Source organism: Eulemur rufifrons, chromosome 11 (genome assembly GCF_041146395.1).
Source record: "Eulemur rufifrons isolate Redbay chromosome 11, OSU_ERuf_1, whole genome shotgun sequence".
Taxonomy (NCBI): domain Eukaryota; kingdom Metazoa; phylum Chordata; class Mammalia; order Primates; family Lemuridae; genus Eulemur; species Eulemur rufifrons.
Window position 1 is genome coordinate 3,304,187 of NC_090993.1, and position 21,290 is coordinate 3,325,476.

General features: G+C 52.2%; 1 protein-coding gene across 3 annotated transcripts in view; it reads left to right on the forward strand.

The window, feature by feature from the left end:
* LOC138393391 (kinesin-like protein KIF28P) overlaps window positions 1-20,179 on the forward strand; it is a 38,775-nt gene extending 18,596 nt beyond the window's left edge. For 2 of the 3 annotated variants that reach the window (XM_069484529.1, XM_069484530.1), the window contains 16 exons: window positions 1,844-1,944; window positions 3,353-3,415; window positions 3,552-3,673; window positions 5,268-5,358; window positions 6,683-6,737; window positions 8,177-8,300; window positions 8,433-8,577; window positions 9,945-10,063; window positions 10,616-10,723; window positions 14,644-14,918; window positions 16,369-16,503; window positions 17,209-17,375; window positions 17,623-17,729; window positions 17,947-18,094; window positions 18,384-18,574; window positions 19,582-20,178. In XM_069484529.1, the coding sequence (XP_069340630.1) occupies window positions 1,844-1,944; window positions 3,353-3,415; window positions 3,552-3,673; window positions 5,268-5,358; window positions 6,683-6,737; window positions 8,177-8,300; window positions 8,433-8,577; window positions 9,945-10,063; window positions 10,616-10,723; window positions 14,644-14,918; window positions 16,369-16,503; window positions 17,209-17,375; window positions 17,623-17,729; window positions 17,947-18,094; window positions 18,384-18,574; window positions 19,582-19,734 (2,104 nt within the window). In that variant the 3' untranslated portion in view covers window positions 19,735-20,178. Of the gene's footprint in view, window positions 1-1,843; window positions 1,945-3,352; window positions 3,416-3,551; window positions 3,674-5,267; window positions 5,359-6,682; window positions 6,738-8,176; window positions 8,301-8,432; window positions 8,578-9,944; window positions 10,064-10,615; window positions 10,724-14,643; window positions 14,919-16,368; window positions 16,504-17,208; window positions 17,376-17,622; window positions 17,730-17,946; window positions 18,095-18,383; window positions 18,575-19,581 lie in introns of all 3 variants that reach the window. The other variant, XM_069484528.1, reaches the window with a different exon arrangement.
* The last annotated feature ends 1,111 nt before the right edge of the window (window positions 20,180-21,290 follow it).

Sequence of the window (21,290 nt, forward strand, 5' to 3'; positions counted from 1 at the left end):
AAAGGGAGAGAGAACGGGGACCTCAGAGTGTCGAGTGTGACTCTGTCACTCAGATCCCTCAGGGCAGCGGGGCCGAGGGCTCAAATGGACGGGAGAGGCCTCGATGCCAATCTTGCCACGATCCGTTATCCACGTCCCTGTGTTTTCCCGTCAAACAGCACGGCTACTTGTAGATTTCTCCTTTTGTCACTCGGGGCACAGGTATAGCGCGGTGCCAGGTGGGGGACTTCTGTGCTAACTGTGAATGACGCTGAGCTACTCGAGAGGCCGTCCTCGAGTCAGAGCCGCTCGCCAGCCTGCGAGTCGTGTCACACCGGCGCCCCGCGTGTGGCTTTGTCTGGTTTCCCCGGGGCCTGTCCAGCAGACTGTCCAACAGACTCTGCGGGGCGGCCCGAGTGTCCTAGGCATCTCTTCACCAGGGCGGGGCTGTCCCCGCCAGTTTCCTTCCTGTCCACCCGGCCGGGAACCGAGCCTGCCTGCAGCCGGCCCTGGCAGGAGGCTGTCGCTGAGCCACGTTCCTGCTTCTCCGGGCAGGTCCCTGGAGCTCATTCCCAGCCTGCTGCTCCCGACCTTTTAAGATAGAATGGAGGTGGGGGCGGGGGGAAGCTCTGGCCCCGGGTTGGATTTTCCCACGTGCCGCCGCCTCCACTCCCACTTCCCAGACAGAATCGCCGCCGCCGCCCCACTGGGCCCAGATGGGAGCTTGGATTCTCAGCCCCGAGTTCTGGGAGCTGGAGTTGGCACGTGAAACGGAACTTATTTCCCAGCCTTGATGTGCCACTTGTCAGATCTGTGGACTTGCCAGTCAGACAGACTGTGGCCCTAGAAGCTGCGTGACCCTGGGCACGACACTGCACCTCTAACGCTGTCACCTCATTCACTGAACGGGGGTCCTCGTTCACAGCCTTGGCAAAGCTCTGCCTGGCAGATGGCGGTGCTTGAAAACCACGGCTATGACGTACCTGCCTCCCCTTCCGCCCTCTCCTCGGGCCCTGTCCCCGGCGAGGGGGCCCTCGCATGCCGGTGACCGATACTTCCCTTCTCATCCTCACTGCACAGCGTCAAGATCATTTCATACCATTAGACATTTTCTTCCAGCATCCGTGACACAGGCTCAGATCTTTAGGGCGTATTTTACCTTTAGCAGTATCTAGAATGTTTGCTTTCTCCCTGCTTGCCAGATGCAAATCTGTGGCTAGCGGTTTTTCTCCGAGAGAAAACCGTGTGATGTGTAGGAAAGAGAAAGAATGATGCCATGGGCCAGGCTTGTAGACTGTGAGTCAATGTCCCCTACATCAAGTGGAAGGAGTAAGGTAACCAGATTTACCAAATAAAAAGATAAGATGCTCAGTTAGTCTGAATTTCAGATAAAGAACAAGTAATGTTTTAGGGTAAGTGTGTCCTGGGCGGTATTGGGAGAATCCTGTGTTTCCTCTGGTGACCCTGGGAGTGACCTAGACAATCTCTAGACCCTCCCAGCCTGGTGCACAGGGCGGGGCAGTCGCTGCCGGTGCCAGGGTTTGAGCTATTGCAGCGGCAGCGACCGAACAGATGCCTGAATGAACCAAAGACAGCCGGACTGGCCGAGTGTCGTCAGGCCCCAGGGAGCGCCAGGGACCGAGTCCTCGCCCTGGCCGGTCAGCACACATTTATCTGAACTGTGCAGGTTGCTAAAGTCACTTTGGTCTTAATGGTTTAGTGGAACTGGGCGTGGTGGGTGCGAGTCACGCATGGGGCGGTGAAAGGTGCCCCCCCGGCTGTTGGAGATCTGAGCGTGCCCCATTGCTGCTGCTCCAACTGCCTGGGGCCAGGCCTGACAGCTGTCCGTCTTTGCACATGGAAGGGCTAAAAAGATCCGGAACAGAGCCGTGGTCAACACGTGGACGCTGCTCAGACAGTGGAGGGCAGAGAACAAGCTCAGATGCAGAGACTCTGGAATGGCAGGTAAACCGAGTCAGGAGCCAGTGATGAGTCCAAGGCTGGAGCAGGGAGAAGGGTCTGATCTGGCCAAAGCCCAGGCTGGGCCGGGGGAGGGGCTGGGTCAGTGACGGGAGCCCAGGGCAGGTGGGGGTGGGGGTGGGGGTGGAGTGGGGGTGTGTGTGGCTGGGGCTTTGTCCACAGTACCTGGCTCCATCCTTTAAATTAAAAAAAAAAAAAAACAACTTTGAGATAAATGTAGACTCGCTTGCAGTTAAGAAATATTGGCCCTGTCCTTTTAAAATGATTGTTTAAATCTCATTTTTATTACCGTTTTTATTTTGAGGACGCCATTTCTACCAGCATTAATTTTTCCTGCTGGATTTGGACGATGCCATCTGACGTTTACCCTGCTGAGGGCGTCATGCAGCTGAGTGGTGCTGGGAGTGTGAGCCCAACTCCACCGGCCGAGCATCAGAGTCACCTGGAGACTGGGCTCCACCCAGACCCAACAAATCAGCACCTCGGGCCTCAGTCGTTGACGTGGCCCAGGTGACTCTAATGCTCACGGACCACGAGCCTCGGCTTTCAGCTAAGGCCTCTCAGGTTTCAGTTTGGCAGCATCAAGATACATCCCGTTTTATTTCCATTAATGATTTAAAATGGGATGGACGAGAAAGGGAAAACATAAAACTATCGAAGTGAAATCGGTAACGAGTGTTCAGCGTCAAGACAGCAACATCGAAAGGTCCAGCAGCAGTTCCCGTCCCGCCCTCGGCACCAATCCCCTGCCCAGCGGGTGCCCTCGCTCTAGGGCAGCGGTCCCCAACCTTTTTGGCACCAGAGACCATTTTCACGGAAGACAGTTTTTCCATGGACCGGGGGTGGGGGTGGGGGACAGGGGGGGATGGTTTCAGGATGATTCAAGCGCATTACATTTACTGTGCACGTTATTTCTATTGTTATTACATTGTAACATATAAGGAAATCATTAGACGACTCACCCTAGGCTGGGGGCCCTCGCTCTGGGGGGCTCTCGGGCGGTGGCAGCACTTCCTGCACCCCAGCCCACCCGGAAGGACAAGGACAGCCCAGACAGAGGGCAGGACAGCCGGTCCCGCTGACGCTTCAACCCCAACAAAGCACTTTGACTGACCCAGACACGACCCCGGTTGTCACAAATCCCTCACACCAAAAACTGCCACGTGTGTGACGTTGACTTACACATAGCATCTAATTCCCAGTGTTCATGAGCACAGACACAGACAACGTGAAAACGCTACATAAATCTACGATTCTTCCCGAATCCCCTGGCCTTATGAGAATGGCGTGCAATGATGGTATAAAGCTAAACACTCTCACACACCTTAAAAAAATAAAAAACACACCACTAAGCTTCGTGCCTCCCCCTGTAACGGAGCTTCTCGTGCTATAGCGTCTCATGAATCAGCAGGTGATGCTGCTCTCTACGACTCACCGAAACATGTCTCCTCCACACGTAAGTGCAGTTCGATGTCCTGCTCCCGCCGGGAGTCCCACGTTTCGACTGCGAACCAAGACGAGACTCGTCGCGGTCACTCTGCGCCCGACCTTAGAGGCTGCAGCCCTGTTGCTTAAATCCTCCCTCCTTGCAGAGCAGCCAGCCTGGCTCCCGGCAGAACAGCAGCTCGGGACTCGTGCTAATCAGGTGACCTGGGCACACCTGCTGCAGCAGGCCTGGGTGGCGTGGGAGCAGCAGTACGAGGCCGCGGCCCAGGTGAGCTCGGCTCCCTGCACCTGGGGCGACCGCCCGGGCAGGACACCTTCCACCACACCTGATGCACACTGCTGCCCCGTCCCGGATCGGGATGCGGTTTTTTCAGTGAATGCGTAATATGTGACGCGTGACAGAGGACTTACAATACTGTTATTGGCAGAGCTGGGGGAGAGAATGGCAGGGTGTGAAAGGGAGGCAGAGAGGCCTCTGTGCATATGGATGAGGGAGGCCGTGGGTGGAAGTCAAGGCTGTTGGTAATTAGAGTTCGGGAAGTATTGGAGGGGCCTGAGTTATCTCCTGGGGACTATGGGGACTATGGGGACAGTATCTATCCTGGCACTCACTGCCAGTTATCAGGTCACACATGGGCTGGGATGAGAATTTGGGGGTGAGGGAGCTCTCTCTACCTCCCCTCACCCCCCACAACCACAGGCCCTGGGCGGATCCCAGCGGGGTGCAGACCTGGGGCTCCTGGGAGTTTGGGATCCTGGAAGGCTCATGCAGCCTCGGGCAGTGGGGGTGGAGCCGGGTGGGTTCAGGGGCTTCAGGAGGGCCGGGTAGGGAGGGGCGGAGGTTCTAAGGGTGTGGGCATGACGGGTGCAGCCAGAGTGCTACTAAAGTCACATCGTCTCTAAGCGGGGGGCTGGGTTTGCGACTCCCAGCTGCAAGGTCCAGTAGGGTCACAGTGCAGGAACACAGGACTTGGGATTTTTGTCCTCTCTCTCTTTATTAGAAAGGATTTCAAGGCCAGGCACAGTGGCTCACACCTGTAATCCCAGCACTTTGGGAGGCCAAGGCAGAAGGATCTCTTGAGGCCAGGAGTTTGAGACTGGCCTGGGCAATATTGAGATCCCATCTCTACCAAAAAAAAAAAACAAAAAACCAACAACAACAAAAATTAGCCGAGTGTGATGGCACACGCCTGCAGGCCCAGCTACTCAAAGGGCTGAGGCAGGAGGATCCCTTGAGCCCAGGAGTTCGAGGTTGTTGTGAGCTGTGAAGATGCCACTGAATTCTAACCTGAGCAACAGCCTGTCTCAAAAAAGAAAACAAAGGATTTCGAGATTTGAAAGTTTTCTCATGCTGCAATAATGTATTCCAGTTTTGTTTGACCATCTGTTCTCTATAAGCACAATCCCAACCAATCTTTGGATTAAAGAATGAGACACGTCGAGGTGACCAGGAGAGGGTTAATGCAACGTAAGCCATCAGCGTCTGACTCTCCAGTAGCTGCCCAGCAGGACACTGGGAGAATGAGAGCTTTACTGGGAGACCTGGGAGGGCTCACGAGGGTGGGGGGACCAGAGTGGGGCAGGCGGACAGCTGGGGAGGACAGGGGACAGCTGGGGAGGACAGGGGACAGCTGGGGAGGACAGGGCTGGAGACTGGCAGTGCCCTGGAACAGTCGAGGCCAGAGGTCCTCAGGGCTTTGACGGCTGGCCTGCCCAAGGACCCCGCCCCACCATCAGTGACGCCCCAGTCACGTGACGAGGGGCACAGAGACCTGGCTGTGCTGAGCAGGGGTAGAAAGGAGCACCGCTCTCCTCCATGGCGGGCCTGCCTGGTAACGGGAACGTCCCCATCTCTCCCGCAGGAGCGGCAGATGGTGAAGACCCTTCCTCACCTCCTCAACGTCAACGAGGACCCGCAGCTCACCGGGGTCCTCAAGTACTTCATTCCACCTGGTACTCGCCTCCCCTGACTCGCCCTGGTCCCGCTCACACTTCCTGCCCCGTGGGCCTGTTTCTTTTCTTTTAATTCTTTTATGGTGGTAAAATATGCATAACAAAATTCACCATTTTAACCATTTTTGAGTGCAGGGCTCAGTGTCAGTACATTCACGTTGTTGTGGAGCCACCCACACCTTCCATCTCCAGAACCTTCTCATCTCCCCAGACTGAAACTCTGCCCCCCTTAACACTAACCGCCCACCTCCCCTCCCCCAGCCTCTGCCAACCACGGCTCTACCTTCTGTCGCTATGAATGCGATGGCTCTGGGGACTTCATGGAAGTGAAACATACAGCACTTGTCTTTCCGTGTCTGACTTATTTCACGTAGCGGGAAGCGTTCAAGGTTCATCCGTGTGGCAGATGTGCCAGAATGTCCTTCCTTTTTAAGGCTAAAAAAATACGCCATGGCATGTCCACGCCACGTTTTGTTTATTCATTTTCCAGGCACGGTTCCTAGTAGCACATATTTGTTTAGTGGTTTCTAAGGCGGGAATGAGCCCTTGAAATGTCTTCTTGACCTAAGGGAACACCGAACGTGCTGGGACACAGCAGCCAGGGTGGCGGGAGCCCCTGGCTTTCCCCTCCAAGGCCACTATGCACATCACGGGATGGCAGTGGGGGTGGGGGAGGCGCCCAGGGGCCGGCAGTGACGTGCTCTGAACTCCTGCCCTGTGGCCAGTCTTCAGCATGTCTCCTAACGTCCAGGCCTGATGGTTTCTACCTCCAGAATGCCTCTGAAGAAGGTAGAATTTTTAAAAGTTACGAATCCCATGCACAAAGAAGCAGAAAGTAAAACAAATTATCCACAAAGCAAGATCATGTCCAAGTACCATTAAGATTGGAAATCCCAGCTGGGGCTGGGTGCAGTGGCTCACACCTGTCATCCCAGCACTTTGGGAGGCTAAGATGGGAGGATCACTTGAGCCCAGGAGGTCAAGACCAGCCTGGGCAACATAGCGAGACCCCATTTCTACAAAAAATAACTTTTTTTAATTAGTTGGTCATGGTGGTACACACCTGTAGTTCCAGCCACTCAGGAGACTGAGCCAGGAGGATCACATGAGCCCAGGATGCAGGGAGTTGTCATTAGGCCACTGCACTCCAGCCTGGGTGACAGAGCAAGACTCTGTCTCTAAAAATAAAAGAAAGTCCCAGTTGGAAACTCCCTTCACATGATCCATGGGAGACACAATGTCACTTCCCGAACATCAGACATGTTAACTTATTAAGGTCAGACCCTGAAAATTTTTGAGAATAAGTTATCCTAATTCTTTTCAGGTTCGTGTGACGTTGGTCAGGCCGCCTCCAATGCCATCACTATTCAAGGTTTGGGGTAAGTTTCTGTGAATGGTCACCTTTGTCCAGCATTAGAGAATTGTGACCACTGAATCCAGAGGAGATTCGCAAAAGTCACCTGGCTGTGGGCAGGCCGGGCCACAGAGCCTGCCGGACAAGCCAGAGCAGAGAACTTCCCAGACCGTCCCCCGCACTCCGCTCCAGGGCTCACCCGAGAGCTGTGGGAGGGCTTCGATCCTCTGGCTGAAGCCCACTGTGCTGAGCTTGATTTGTTTCCTTGGCTGTAACCTTGAGAGAAAAGGGAGGTCAGTTTCTAGATTCCGTAGGATAATTCTTGGCTAACAGATACGAGCAGATCTGGCCAAGACCTGAAGAGAGTTAAGGGACAAGCCCACCAGGAGGGGCCCCTGTCCTTCATGGTCTCATCTCCAAAGACAATGCATCCTCAGGTCTTGGTGCTTGGAGCCCTCGCCAACTGGACTAACAGAAAGCCTAGACTTCGGGGGTGACCTCCTCCCCAAGGGCTCCCCAGGAGTCCCCTGCAGGAGCCCTTATGGAACCCTATGGCAGGTTTCATACAACCAGAGCTGTCCTGAGCTCTGTGGCCTCTCTTCTCGGGTCTCCAGCCAGCAGGTGTGATCGGCCCTTTCTGAAAGACCAGTCCTCTTGAGCCAAAGCACACGGCCCCCCGTGGGAAGGCTGGAGTGAGGGGGCGTGCTGACCAAGAGGCCGGTTGGCACTGCCAGCCTCCTTCTCTGGACCTCCTCCTGGCAATTTCCCTCATCTCCCCTCCCAGACCCCTTCCTTAGCCCAACACACGGGTCTATAAATGGCTGAACTCCAGTGATGAGTTGAGGCCCAAACCTTTCCCCCAGGATCCCTGGGTCCCACGAAAACAAAGGATAGGGCTGAACATGGGTCTCAACATCCAGAACCTTCCATGATGGCCAAGGAGTACAGGAATATTCTAAAACAGGAGGCTGGGCATTCAGGGCGCACAGATGACATCTGGGTGGCACACAGCCTGACACCTCTGACAGCCAGCTCCAAATCTTGCAACACATAAAGCCTGGATTTGTGCAGACCCGGAAAGACATCCAAACTCACCTGCAGTATGCAAGGCTCGTTATGAAGCCACCTCCCAGGTGTCTCTTCTGAAGCATCTTTCTTGTCGTCTTCCCGTCCCACTGGCCTTTTGAGGACTCCAGCTACAGTGTCTGCGTCTGCAGCTGTGGCCGCCCAGCTGGCGTTTGCTCTAGTGAGAAAACAATGGCTTTGCCATCTCCCAGTTCCCTGTGCTCCTTAAGGGCAGGTTACTCTCCTCTCCAGAGCCACAGCACATGGGGTCCCCGGCAGATGCCTCGTGCCATTCTGCAGCAGCGATCCGTCTTCTTGTGCAAATGAGAAACAGCGACCTGAATTGGTCACTAAAATCGTAATGCACTGGGTGACTTAGACAAACTCTTGCCTTCCTAGAATTTCAGACAAACATGCTTCCTTCACAAATTCGGATGGTAAAGTGACGGTCGCTCCACACAGCAAATGCAAGGTGGCCGTGAACGGGGTGCCCATTGCGACCAGGACGAAGCTGCAGCATTTGGTGAGCTCCCCTGCCGGGCCCAGGATTTCCCAGGTCCCACCCCAGAGAGGAAGGGAGGTTCATGTGAGGTGCCCGTGTGCAGCAGCCTCCGCTGACCTCTCTGTCCTCTGGTCGCACTGACCGCCCCACCAGGACCGCATTATTTTGGGATCCAACAGCGCCTTCCTCTACGTGGGGTTTCCTTCAGAGCGGGGCGGTGAGGACGTGAGCAGGTTTGACTACGACTTCTTCCAGCTGGAGAGGGCGGCCGCGGAGGGAGTGAGCGTGGACAAGCTCGGTGAGTGGCCCTGGCCGATGCCGGCACCTTCCCGGGCTGGTCTGAAAGTAACAGCTCTCCTATGTGTTCTCTGCTTTCCTTAAGAAAATCCTCTTTCATGGTGTCAAAGTACCATGTTGAGATAGTTAAAATATGATCTCTATACAAATACAGCGAGTACACATCAAAGACTTAACTCATTAAACAGCTTCCGGCACAAATGAAGGCGAAGGTGGTTCGAAGAGCCTGTGGCCCCACGGCTGGAGATGCCAACTGGGAACCTGTTCTGGGCGGGGGCGTCAGGCGAGGAGCAAAATCCAGGCCCTGCCCCCGCAGAACTAATGGCCCCAGGTGTCTGAGTCAAAGGTCGCCCCCTTCTCCCCTCAACCCACTCTCCACCCCCAGCAATAATCCAGGACTCCTCGTAGGCAAGAGCTTTCAGAAGCTCTTGAGCACCTGCCCTCGCCAGGGGGGGCTCCCCCAGAACCAGGTGAGTTCTGCACGCCCTGCTGGCTTCCTGGGGGAGCATCTCTGCCTTGCTCGGCACGTGGATCCCACCTGAACTGGCCTTAATGAAACCGCAGGTGCAGTGAGATACATCCTTTTTCCTTGGCCAAAGTGTGTTTCTCAGAATTTTAGCAAAAGAAATGGACTTGAAATTCACCTTCTTGCTCTTCATCTGCTGAAGTTCTTGACCAAAAACAAACCACCGAGACTCTGTAGCGCCAAATGCGGCGGCGGCGACCCCACCTGTTCATTTACTAACTCACAGCAGTGGCCCGCACCGCCGGCCAGATCCTAGTGAAGACCCCAGACCCTGGCTCAGGTCGTGGTGAAGACTTGGGTCCTCAACAAGGCAGCAGCTGTGTGGGCGGTTTGGGGTCAGACTTTGGGGCCAAGGGCACCAGGGATCCCTACAGAGTTGAGAGTTCCTGACAGGTGGTGGTGCCAGCCTGGGTCTGCGAGGGGGGCTGGTCCTCCCCGGATCTCCACGACACCTCCTCGAGGCCCCCCCAGATATGCTAGAAGTAAGAACAGGCAGCTTGCTGTGCCAGCAGCGGCTTTGGGATACGCCCCCAGCCCGTCCTTCTGGCCAAGCAGATCTTGCCTTGCCTGGGCAGCTTGGAGCCACCTGGGCTCGAGGACTCCGAGACCAAGAACAGGAATCAGAGGTAGAGAGCGTGATGCGCACGGTTCCAGGGTTGAGAGGAGCAAACACTTAAGGAGAAGCCAGGCAGTGTCTTTCCCCCCAACCCACTTATTTAATTACATGCTTGTAATTTTAAAATGTAGACATTTGATGAACTGCAGGAATGAATGAGCATATACATCGATTCATGGCAGCACAAGTGACTGACTTTCACTTCCATTCTGATTGTCCCCTCCAGGCGCCACCAACAGTGGAGAGGGCCAGGCAGACCCCAGCGTCCTGGCCGTGTTCCAGGACTACATCAAACTGATGCCCCTGGTTGCAGAAGCGAATCAAATGAGTGAAGAGCTGAAGAAGGTAGTTTATCTAGAGGCAGAAAAGGGTACAGTGGCAGGTACAGAAAGGACCGCGTGGCAGGGGGGGTGAGATGTTTTCCCAAGATCCCACAGCAAGCGGGTAACAGGCCCAGACTGACGCCTGGCCCGCCCAGCCAGCCCGAGCACCGTTCCTCCCACCCCTGGCCCACCAGGGCCACCGGGACCCCAGGCCAGTGCTTGCTGGCCACAACCATGCCACCCCTTGTTCTGGGGCCACCCCAGGTCCAGGCGCTGTGATGGCCGCTACCCCACGGAGACCTGAGCTGGGCTCAGCTCCCTGCAACACGGGAGCCCAGTCGGTAGGAACCTCCTAAGAGATTGAATCACTTTGGTAGGAACTACACGCGTTAGTTCCAGGCTACAATGGAGAAATTCTGCTGCCCCGTCATTTCCCACGGTGGGAAATCCAAGGCACAAGAGTTGGACTGTCATCTTTCACAAAGCCTGGGTGCGGGGAGGATGGAGAAGAAATGCAAAGGAGGATGGGCTGATAAATGTAGGGCTGTGTAGTGAGAACGGTTTCCTTTACCAGGGACTTAAAATGGAATTGAAGGTGAAGAACTTAGCATCCTCAGATTCCAGGGGTTATGAGCTGCAAAAAGAGGTCATGGTGAAGGTGACCCACCAAAGGACTCACCAGGTGAGGCTCCACAGGGCGTTTCTGAGGCGCCTTCCTGGGGACACGGGCTATTTTTACCAGCTGCAGCCTCTGGGGACCCAGGAAAGGGGCCCAACGTGTTGCGACTCCGCGCTGGGGTTCGGGGGGACGGACTGCAGGAGAGGGGGGTCCCTCCCACACGGCGCCACCTCCTGGGTCCTTGCTAACCACCTGCAAGGCCCCCTTTCCATTGGTGTTTAGCATGACTCAAAGGCTTTCGTGCCAGAAGGGACCCTGAGAGTTGATCCGCCTGGTGGCGGTGCCCACGTGCGGTGTGCGCGTGCGCAGGAGGGACAGCTCCCGTTCTGAAGCAACGAGAAAGCCCGCACTTCTAGTAAGACCCCAGAAAGGGCGTTTCTCCAACTCCACGTTTGACCTTGCTCACTGTCATGAAGGTCCCTTTCGGGGACTTAAGACCCTGCTTCCTCTCTCTCCGCCTTCAGAGGAGGAAATGGAAATCGGTGGCCTATCTTGTCGCATCCTTTGTGCACGTCACTGCGGAACAGCCCTCGGGCTTCCGGCTCCCGCCAAGGCCCAACTTCCGCCAAGGCTCAACTTCCGGCGGCCGCAGGCGGGGGGTGGGGCTGCAGCTCGCGGCCCCGGTGAGCGTCGGGGGCTCCTCGGCCATTTCAGGAGCTGCTCCGCTCAGCAGCTGGGGCTTCCCTGGGTTTCACTTTTCTACCTTTTGCCTGAAAGTTGCCAGAATGTTCTGTGTCTAGACCAATTTTTAAAACTTGAAAAAAATTGTGGCGTATGACAGGGAGAAGTTCGTGTTATACTGTAAGCGCCTGTGGACCCCAGACCCGATCCACAGGGTCGCGTCCCCAGGTGCCGCGGCCGCTGCGGGGAGAAAACCCGAGCGAGGGTCCGGCCCTCAGACCTTCTCCTGTCCCCGAGGCACCTCTGGTGCTCGGTCGCCTCACACTCGCCACGCAGCCCTCGGCTCTCGGCGTGATGCGGGGGCTCCTGCGAGACCCCCGCCCCGGGGAGTCGGGATGGGGGCGGTGGCCCCTTGTGGCCCCGCAATGTGTGTTTCGTTTCTGGCCACACCCTTAGGGCGACGCGCCTTGGACGCTCCAATATGCCACGGGGCCGCTCTCTCACGCCAGGCTTTTCCCTCAGATTTTGGTTTGGCAGTTTCCTACTGTCCCGTCAGACCTTGTTTTAAGGAAATTTGTAATTTAGAAAATTTTTTTCCATGTTATTTCATCTTACATTGTTTATTTATTTTTTTTTATTATAAGGTGATTTGAAAACCATTTTAGTCAGCCTTTTATGTTGTTGCTCGCAGGAGGGTTACCTGAGTGCGCGCACGCGGACACACACACACACACACACACACACACACACACGACGTTCGAGAAAGTGCCAGAAGTTAGTGCCGACCCGCCATTAGCAGGACCAGGACGCCAGGTGGCATCTTCACGTTCATCATTAAGTGTGTGTCGTGGGGGAGCCGAGGGCCGGGACGCACGCTGAGGTGCTGCCGTTGCCTTCAACCCAGCGTCCTGTCAGAGGCACAGGTGACCGTCCGACAGGAACGCTCTGCCTAAGCCACACGGGGCTCGCTTTTAAGGGGATTATATGACAATTTTATGGTGGTGTGTTTTTTTTTTCTATTTTTCTTTTTTCTCACGCAGAGATGAGTCCTACTGATCTGTCATCTTCAAGGTTGCCCATTTATACATTAAAAAAATAAGATTAGTTCCAGCGACCTTTCCTCACATGAGGCCCCACCTTCCTCAGGAGGCCTCTGAAAGGCCGGTAGTAACTTCTGGTAGTTTCTTGGAGCACGCATGTAAGAGCGTGTGGGGGAGCGTGTGCATGCATAAGCACACGCTTGCGAAGGCTAAAAGACGGGACGGGCAGGGGACAGCAGTGGGTCCCAGGTATAGACGTGACCGGTGCCCCTTTGGCCTTTGACCTTGTAAATGTCCACCCCCGACCACGTGGACTGTGGACGCTGCCCAAACCCTTGGGGAGGACACGGTGTCCACGTGCAGTTTTGTGCCCCCGCTAGAGTCACCTCAGGGACAAGTGCAGGAGCAGGCCAGGGCCGGGGGAGGGGTCCACACAGCTCAGGTGTCCCAGCCTGTCCCTGAGCCTCACTGGCTTGTGTCCCCCTCAGATCAAGGACAGCACCCAAGTTTAACTCACACGGGGCCGGTGGCCTGATGTCCACAGTGAACTCCTTTCGTTATCTTGATTCCCATGATCTTAGTTCCCTAAGTCTTTTTTTTTTTCTTTTTTTTTTTTCCTCTTTTTTAGAGACAGTGTCTCACTCTGTCACCCAGGCTGGAGTGCAGTGGCGTGACCACAGCTCTGTGTAATCTCGAACTCCCGGGCTCTAGCAAGCCTCCCGCCTCAGTCTCCTGAGTAGCTGCGGTAACAGGCGTGTGCCACCATGCCCGGCTAATTTTGTTTGTTTGTTTTTGTAGAGATGGGATCTTGCTGTGATGCCCAGGCTGGTCTCGAAGTCCTGGGCTCAAGTGGCCCTCCTGCCGCAGCCCCCTAAATCACTGGGACCACAGGCACTACACCCAGCCTAGATCTTTCAGAAAAGCCACGATGGCTAGAATTCCTGTTGTTCTGTGCCACCACAGCATGTGCCACGGCCACGTTCACGGTCAACCTTTACACGGCCTGTGGCAGAGGAGTACTGTGTTCCTTCACTTTACTTGAAGCTGACAGAAACAGAATGAAATCTGTTTGTAGAGTGTTGAGAATGTCCTTTTTATGAAGATGCATAACACAGAGAGAGAATGCCTTACCTGTTGGTTTTTGTTTTCCGAGTTACCCAGAAAAGGAATTGCTAGTTTTACCTGGTAACCATTTAGGCTGTGACATCGATGGTCAAGAAATTTTCTATCTAACTGGAAACCCTTGTGCTGCAGCTTGAGGTTTTGTCCCTTCTTGGCAGCCAGTGTTGACAGAGGCCCCGTGCTCGCCCAGGACAGAGGCAGACAGTGGCAGGCTCTTGTCCTAGATTTGCTACCCGCTGGGAGTGAGCCCCTGGACAAGGGACGGGACCCCTCTGGGTCTCTGCGAAGCGGAGCTGAGAGCACCTCCGTGTCTGCCCGCAGACGCACGCAATCTGATCATCGTGGGGGAGCCGCTTCTCAGCTTTCCTCCAGGGCGACGGCCCCTGTATTGTCGTCTATTGCTGCCGTAACAAATCACCACACTTATTAAACGGCACAAACTTATTACCTTATAGCTCTGCAGGTGGGAAATCCAACATGGGTCTCACTGGGCTAAAAGCAAGGTGTCGACACAGCTGTTCCGCTTTCTGGAGGCTCAGGAAGACAGCCTGTTTCCTTGCCCTTTCCAGCTGCTAGAGGCCGCCTTCCGCCATCCCCGAAGCCAGCCGCCTGGCACCTCTCTGACCCTTCTTCCATCGTCACATCTCTTTCTTTCTTCTGCCTCCCTCTTTCACGTTTAAGGCCCTTGTAATGACATCGAGCCCCACCTGGATAACCCAGGCTACTCTCCCCATTTTAAGGTCAGCTGATGAGCAAATTTAATTCCACCTGCAACCTTAATTCCCCTTTGCCATGTGAGGTAACATAGTCACAGATTTTGGGGATTAGGACGTGGACATCTTTGACGGCCATTCTGCATACCGCAAGCGTCAAACCTTCATTTCCCCTGGGAAGGTCTGTTTCTAACTCCTGCATCATCTCCTCTAAGTCATTTCTGGCTCAAGAAACTTCAAGCAATGCTGAAGTAGCAGGTCCAGGAATGAATATGGGGCTCGTGAAGGACCCCAGCAAAGCTGAGTTTGGTGAGAGTGGTGTGTGGTTGTGGGTGCCCAAAACCCACAGACGGAGCATGCTGGGAAGAATCAAACTGTTAGAGCAGCAGATGAAATCAAATATTGGTGACCTTCTCTGTGTTTCCAGGTGTGGATTTGGTCAAAAGCCAAGTTTATCAATAGGAAATTCCTAATGGAGGAACTTTACCAGCGCTTTCTAGATGGTGAAGACAGCCACGTGGCTCAAGACGATGACCCGTTCTGGGATCCTGTTGAAGTCGTCCACTTGGGCTCAGCTCACGTCTGGCTCCAGCCACTTGCCTACTGCATGAAACTTGAGGAGCAAGTGGCGTTTCTGGACTATGAGGGGCTGGAGGAGGCCGTGCTGCATGTCTCCATCGTCCCCTGCTCGCCGACGGGACAGTGGGTGTCTCCTTCTCCCCCTTGCCCAGCTCTGGGTCCGTCACATTTAGGAAATCCAGAGCAAGCCTGAGTTCCCTGGACGGGGTGGTCAACTTGGTGCCCTGAAGTGGTCATTCGTAAGACCAATGAATGAGCTCATTCATTCATGATTTGGCCTCATCAAATCTGATTTTTTTGCCATGACAGCCAAATCAGCTGACCCGAAATCCCCAACCACATTTGAGACAGCCCAGCACTGCCCTGGGGGACACAAGGAATGAGGAGGACATCCCAAAGAGGCAGGTGCAGTAGAAAGAGCCTTGAACAAGAGCCAGAAGAGCTAGGTTAGTTCCAAACGATGAGGCCTCAGAAGAGAGAAGCCCAGGGCGCTGTAGGGCCTTCCCACCCCAGCCCCCTCCTGGCCACAAGCACGATGCTTTTCCTACGAGCCAGGAGTAGAACACTGATTTTCCAGCTCACTCCTCCTCCATCCTTCGTACAGGCCTGGCCATTTCTTTGCGCCTTTTCTCAAGGGAGGGACAGAGATGTCTGGCCTCATTCTGTGCTGTCACTGACCTTTCTGTGGGCACAGGCTTTGTTTTGAGCCATCAGTCCTGTCTGAAGTCTGCCCCATTACCTTTCGCCGCCTCTCGGGATAGCTCATCTGTTTTTCCTCTTCAGGCCAAGGGCAGTTTTTACAAGAGCTAAAGTCTTTTAGCAATCCTAAGCGAAGAGGCTGGCAGGGGGCCTGGTCTGGGTGCCAGGGCCCTCCTAGGCTCCCAGTGTGACCCTTTTGTCTTTCCAAAGAGGAAACCAGCTCCAGAAGGGAGTAAGAGAAGGCCAAGCTTCTGTGACCAAGAGAACAAGCTGTCGGACAACTCACTGTCCTTACTGGGCCTCTAAGCAACTTGCTGGTCATTTGGCTGCCTGGGGCTTTAAGGCTGCCTGACGTTATATCTCCCACTGCAGATTAATAAAGCAGCAGTCTAGTTCTAAGTTTCAGACTGTGCGAGCTTGGCTGATGTGAGAGTTACCCTGTTAGAAAGCTGTCCAAATCCGTTTCTGAGCTTGTAGGCCTGGGGTTGACTCTGAACTGTAAATAATTCACAAAGGAAAGTGACAACTTGAGAGGCTGCATCTGGGCAGCTAGCTGGCTGTCCCCTCCATCCCACTGGGGACCTATCAGCATCTTCCATGAGAGTTTAGTATCCACATCTGCATGCGCTTATCACGTGGAGCTATTTATATTCTTTTCCACCAGGCTGTGAGCTCCTTGAGAGGGTCCAGATCTCACCTTGAGGTGCCAGTGTAGAGGGGGCTCTCCCGTTAGGTGTCTCCCGAATGAATGAATTCCACAGCTGGTGAGACTAGCTATCTCTAAAGGATTCTGTCTAATTCCCTTGACGTCACAATCCTAACTCGCTTGGACCCAGTCTAACCGGAGGTCAATGTTCTCCTCTTCTGTTTGCAGAGCACACGGGGAGGAGGACGTGGTGATTGACCCTCTGGAGATGCTGGGCAAGAGGATCGATTTCCAGATTCGCATTGTCCAGTGCCTTGGCGTCAAGTGGCTGAAGGAAGGAGCAGGGCGGGGCATTCAGATAGGGTACCAGCCTGCCCCGAGGAGCGGCTCTGCACACCCCTGCCCTGCAGCCCTGGTGGGAGGCAGTCCAGTCTCCCCTCGAGTTTTAAGAATTAGTTTACCAGGAAATTTTCTTAAGTTTCTCTGTTCAACTCCAAAATGCGTATTTCTCCCCATCTATTTACTAGGGAAGCCACACATGTCTCCAGGTCACTGGGCTGTGGGGTCAGTGTGGACTGAACTTTTTATGTCATTGAAGCAGTAGACTCAAGACATTTTAATTATCAGAAAGAATATCCAGCAAAACTGTCTTATCTAAGTGAAACAGTTTTTGTTTTTGTTTTAGTTGGAAACAAAAGGATGGTATTATGATGTGGCAGAAGCGCTAGCTGTGCTTAATCTAATTAGGCTGAAAGGACATTAAAAGATAAGGCAATAATAAGAGAGGGGAGACTAAAGGACAAAAACCAAACAACCACCTCACACGGAAAATCAGCAATTTTAGATTATCTACGTAGAAAGAATTTACCAAGACCTTTCCTCCTTTTTGTTAGACATTTATTGCTTTCCATACAGTGATGCTACCCATGTTGAATAACTGAGACGACAGAGGTGGCAATCACAAGAATCAATTATACATCATCTTTTATGTAATCGATCCATGTGCTGCAAATCTTTGGCTCATCTGATCCTTTTCTGGTTTTAAATTGTTTTATGTCCTTTTCTCAGGTACAGAATCTATGACCTTCCAAACACTATATATACCAAACCTGTATGGAAAATTGTGAACCCTCAAATTGAAGAGACTATCCAGTTTGCAGCCTTAAATGCATCTCAGGAGTTTCTGAATTATTTGCAGACAAATGCTCTCATTGTTGATTTATGGGGCCTTCAAGGTACCTTGTTTACTTATTCTTTCGCACGGTACATTCTTCAACCAGATATAACGTCAGTACAGGTAGGGCTGCGGGAGAGGTAGAGGAAGGAGGTAGCCAGGGTCCTGACAGCAGTGGGCAACAGCCCATCTTGTCCCCTGCCTTCTAGCCCAGCAGGTGATTACACGGTTTAACATCTCCTCACACAACACTGGGGCGGGACAACTGAGACATTTCCTTCCTTCATGGTGTCCCTCCCATACTACAGACGGCTGCGCCGAGCTGAGCTGCTCTCAGCCAGACCTCATGGTCACAGGTGAAGGTCACATCATGGTGGACACCAAGAAAATTCCCACCGTGAAGGATACAAGCCAGGTGTGTTCATGTGACATTAAAATGGGTATCACAGGTGACTACAAAATCTCAGATGATACCTGATTGAGGATTATTAATGTTCCTTCCCCTTAACAAAAGTTTTCTTGATATACTCCTGCATACCCTGAGGGGTTTAAATTTGGTTTTCACGTGGTAGTAAACATTGCCAGTCTCAAAGATAACCCAGCAAAAGGCTTAACTGACATGTTTTTTGTAGACTACATCAAACCAGATATCAGAACTTTATCTGAAGCTGCACAAGTTAGAGAAGGAGACAGAACTGCTCAGAAACATTAACAGAGCCCTAAGAGAGGAAAACGTGTTTCTCAAAGAATCACTTGCAAAAGTTGGTTCTGGTCAACAAGGTGAGAGATCGCTCAAGTCCTGGTTGTTTAGCTTATCCCCAAATTCCTACATTTGGGATAGGTATTTGTCTTTCTAAGAAAGAATGAGTTAATTCATTTCTTGTACCATAAACAAAAAAATGTAGGACATTTTTTTTTCTTCTGCCCAGTTGAAATTTCTTTGGATGGGTCCAAACTGGTACCTGATAAATGCTGATATAGTAGAATGCCACCTAAATAAATAAACATAGAGATGCCTGGATAAAGAAATAGATGAATAAACAAATGTTACCTTTTCTTTTCACTTCAGCCCATAAGCCTTCCAGTACCCTGAAGACAACTGGGATGACAGCACGAGTGCCACTGGCCACGGAGGTGAATGGGACGTGCACTCAGCAGGCCAGCTGCGACAGAGAATTTGCCAAGGCTCTCAAGGTGTTCTACCAAGGCATGAGCACAGCAAGAGCGCAGTTTCTCAGACTGAGACAGTGTAAACCTCCCGTAAGTAACCGGAATCCTGGGAGGAAAAGGAGTATCTTTCCATTAAATTTAGATACTTATATCACTGCATTTCCTGAGCTTGGGGATGCATGTGTTTAAGCAGAAAAGCAAGGTGAAGCCTTAGAAGTGGGAGTCCACTGCCCTCTCAACCATCTCTGCTCGGGCCTTTTCATTTTAGTGCACATCTGGCAGGTCCCAGGCAGCCCCGGCCATTGCAGCATTGATATCCATTCACTTTACAATACAATATACAGAATATCCCAGAAATGCAAATTTGGTTTATCATTATAAAACCAAACATAACTCATCACGTTAGGAGATTATTGGATGCCAGCTGTCTTCATTTCTGTCCTTTAGGTAATAGCCAGTGCAGTAAGGCAAGAAATACAAAGTATAAGGATTGGAGGGCTGGGTGATGTATGGTGGGTGGCTCACGCCTGTAATCCCAGCACTTTGGGAGGTTGAGGCAGGAGCATCACTTGAGCCCAGGAGTTCAAGACCAGCCTGGGCAACACAGTGAGACCCTAAATGCCATGTCACACTATCTGCTCTCTGCCGTCACCATTCTCAACACTGTCACCACCTCCTCCACCGTTTGTCACTGGCACTATGGGCCAAAGCCATCTCAAATCCCTTCTCAGAGGCACCTGCTCCCATGGGGCAGGGATGCATCAGCAAAACCCTACCAATGCGGGGGAGGGAATCCCCACACCCCATGTTTCCTTTGCAGACCTCAGACCCTCTCCAGTATTAGAAGACTATATAACATTCCAATCTGAAATATTTGGATTATCTCACCAGTTTTCCTTATTGGCAATAACTAAGAGCCATTCAGGCAGCCTTCCAGAAACAAAGTTGTCCTGTGTGACTTACTGCCTCTGCTAGCAACTTTCAAATGCAGTTTTCTAGCCCAGAGGGAAAACTTACTGGGCACTCTACTCATATGCTTGCAAGATTTTTTACTCGAATGACATGAGGTCTATCTACTACTATCATTTACTTTTTAGGAAGACAATCAAATGCTTCGACCATTTGTACACCACCAGTCACAGATGTTTAAGGATTTTGGGGACCTACTTGAATCCAGCTTGTGGAAACTGAAAAATGATGTTGCTCTTATAGTAAAAAAGAAGAGAGAATATTTACTGCATGTCAAATAGTGAGGATACACCAACTGAAGACTGAAAACATTTAGCTTTGAGTTGTGAAGATTATTTGTGTAGCTAATGGGCTCTACCATTTTTAAGCAAAACTCTCCTTCAATTTGATTTTAAATCATGTACAAATGAATCCATATTCAGGGTGAAGGTGAGGTGGGAGGTATCTGAAATGAATGGTTAGCACTCTGAGCTCTGGAATCAGACTGCCTAGGGTTATGTTCTGGTTAAATCCATCACTTATCAATTGTGTGATTTGGGGCAACTGACTTCCCCTAAGCTGCTCTTTCCCCATTTGTTATCTGGGAATGATAACAGTATTTGCAGATGGTCAATAAATATAAAGCACTTACAACAGTGCCTGGTACACGGAATTGATTGATAAGCATTTGCCATGAATGTTTTTATGGTAAACTGTTCAAAATTTCAAATGAAGCTCTTTTGATAAATGTATTGCTGTCACACCTAGCGACGATGGTTACTTCATGCCTCTCATTTTGCATTCTTGCTCTGAACAAGTCTGAATTCTACCTCTACTTATTTTCTCTTTTCATAGGTTTATTTGAAATACTGTACGTTCAATTTGCTGAGCAGCATTAGTGCCATTACTATGGGATTTTTTCCAGTGCAGGGATTACAATTGTCAGTGAGAAAATCTGCCAGGAGTTGGTCTATTTGGAGGCCAATCTTGATTCCACAAGTTGACTAATGGGTCTTAGTTAAGGACCGACAGACACTGAGTGCTCTTAGAGGGGCTATAAAGAAACTTTTTCTGGCTAAAGAGAGACTTCTAATAACAACAGTAGTGAAAAGGGCACCACCTGCCAGGTACTAATCTAAATGTAAACAGTTTAGCTCGTTTAATTCTCACAATAATTCTGTGAGTATGACACCATTATTGCCCCCACTGTGAGGCTTTAAAGGTTGAATGACTTGTTCGAGCCACTGTAAGCAGGGAGGCTGACGTTAGAGCCTACAGCCATCACTGCGATGGCCTGGGCAAGACTGTCCCTGGGCGAAGCTGGGCTGATCTGCATAAGAAATCAACAAGGAGGAAATAAGATGTGACAACCCCAAACATTGTTCCTTAAAATATGAAGTTCTGGGAGATCAAATGGGATGACACTGAACCTCTACTGCCAGGAGAGGCTGACAAGGGCTCCAAAATAGTCTCTGGGAAGGCCGGGGAATCGGGCAATTTTAGCTTATCAGGGTGCGAGATTTGGGTCTTGCCTGCAGCTCAGGTCCTGACTGTACACACACGTCAACTACAAAAACTCTGTCCTGCTGGAGCCCGAGTCTGGAGCACCACGTGGAAACAGCCAGAGCAGGGTCAGCAAAGGCATCAGAGGATCCTGGAGAGCCTCTGTCCGCGAGACACAGTAACAACAGAGGCTGAGCAGACTTTCCAGGTCTGTCTGGCCACTGAAAGCAGGGATGGCTTCTACCTCTCGGACTGAGCCTCAGAGTTCTTGGACAATGTGCAGTTTACTCACCTGAGATGAGTCATATACTTTTGGCAAATGAGAACAGGTGGAACCTTAGGGGATTAAAAGGGA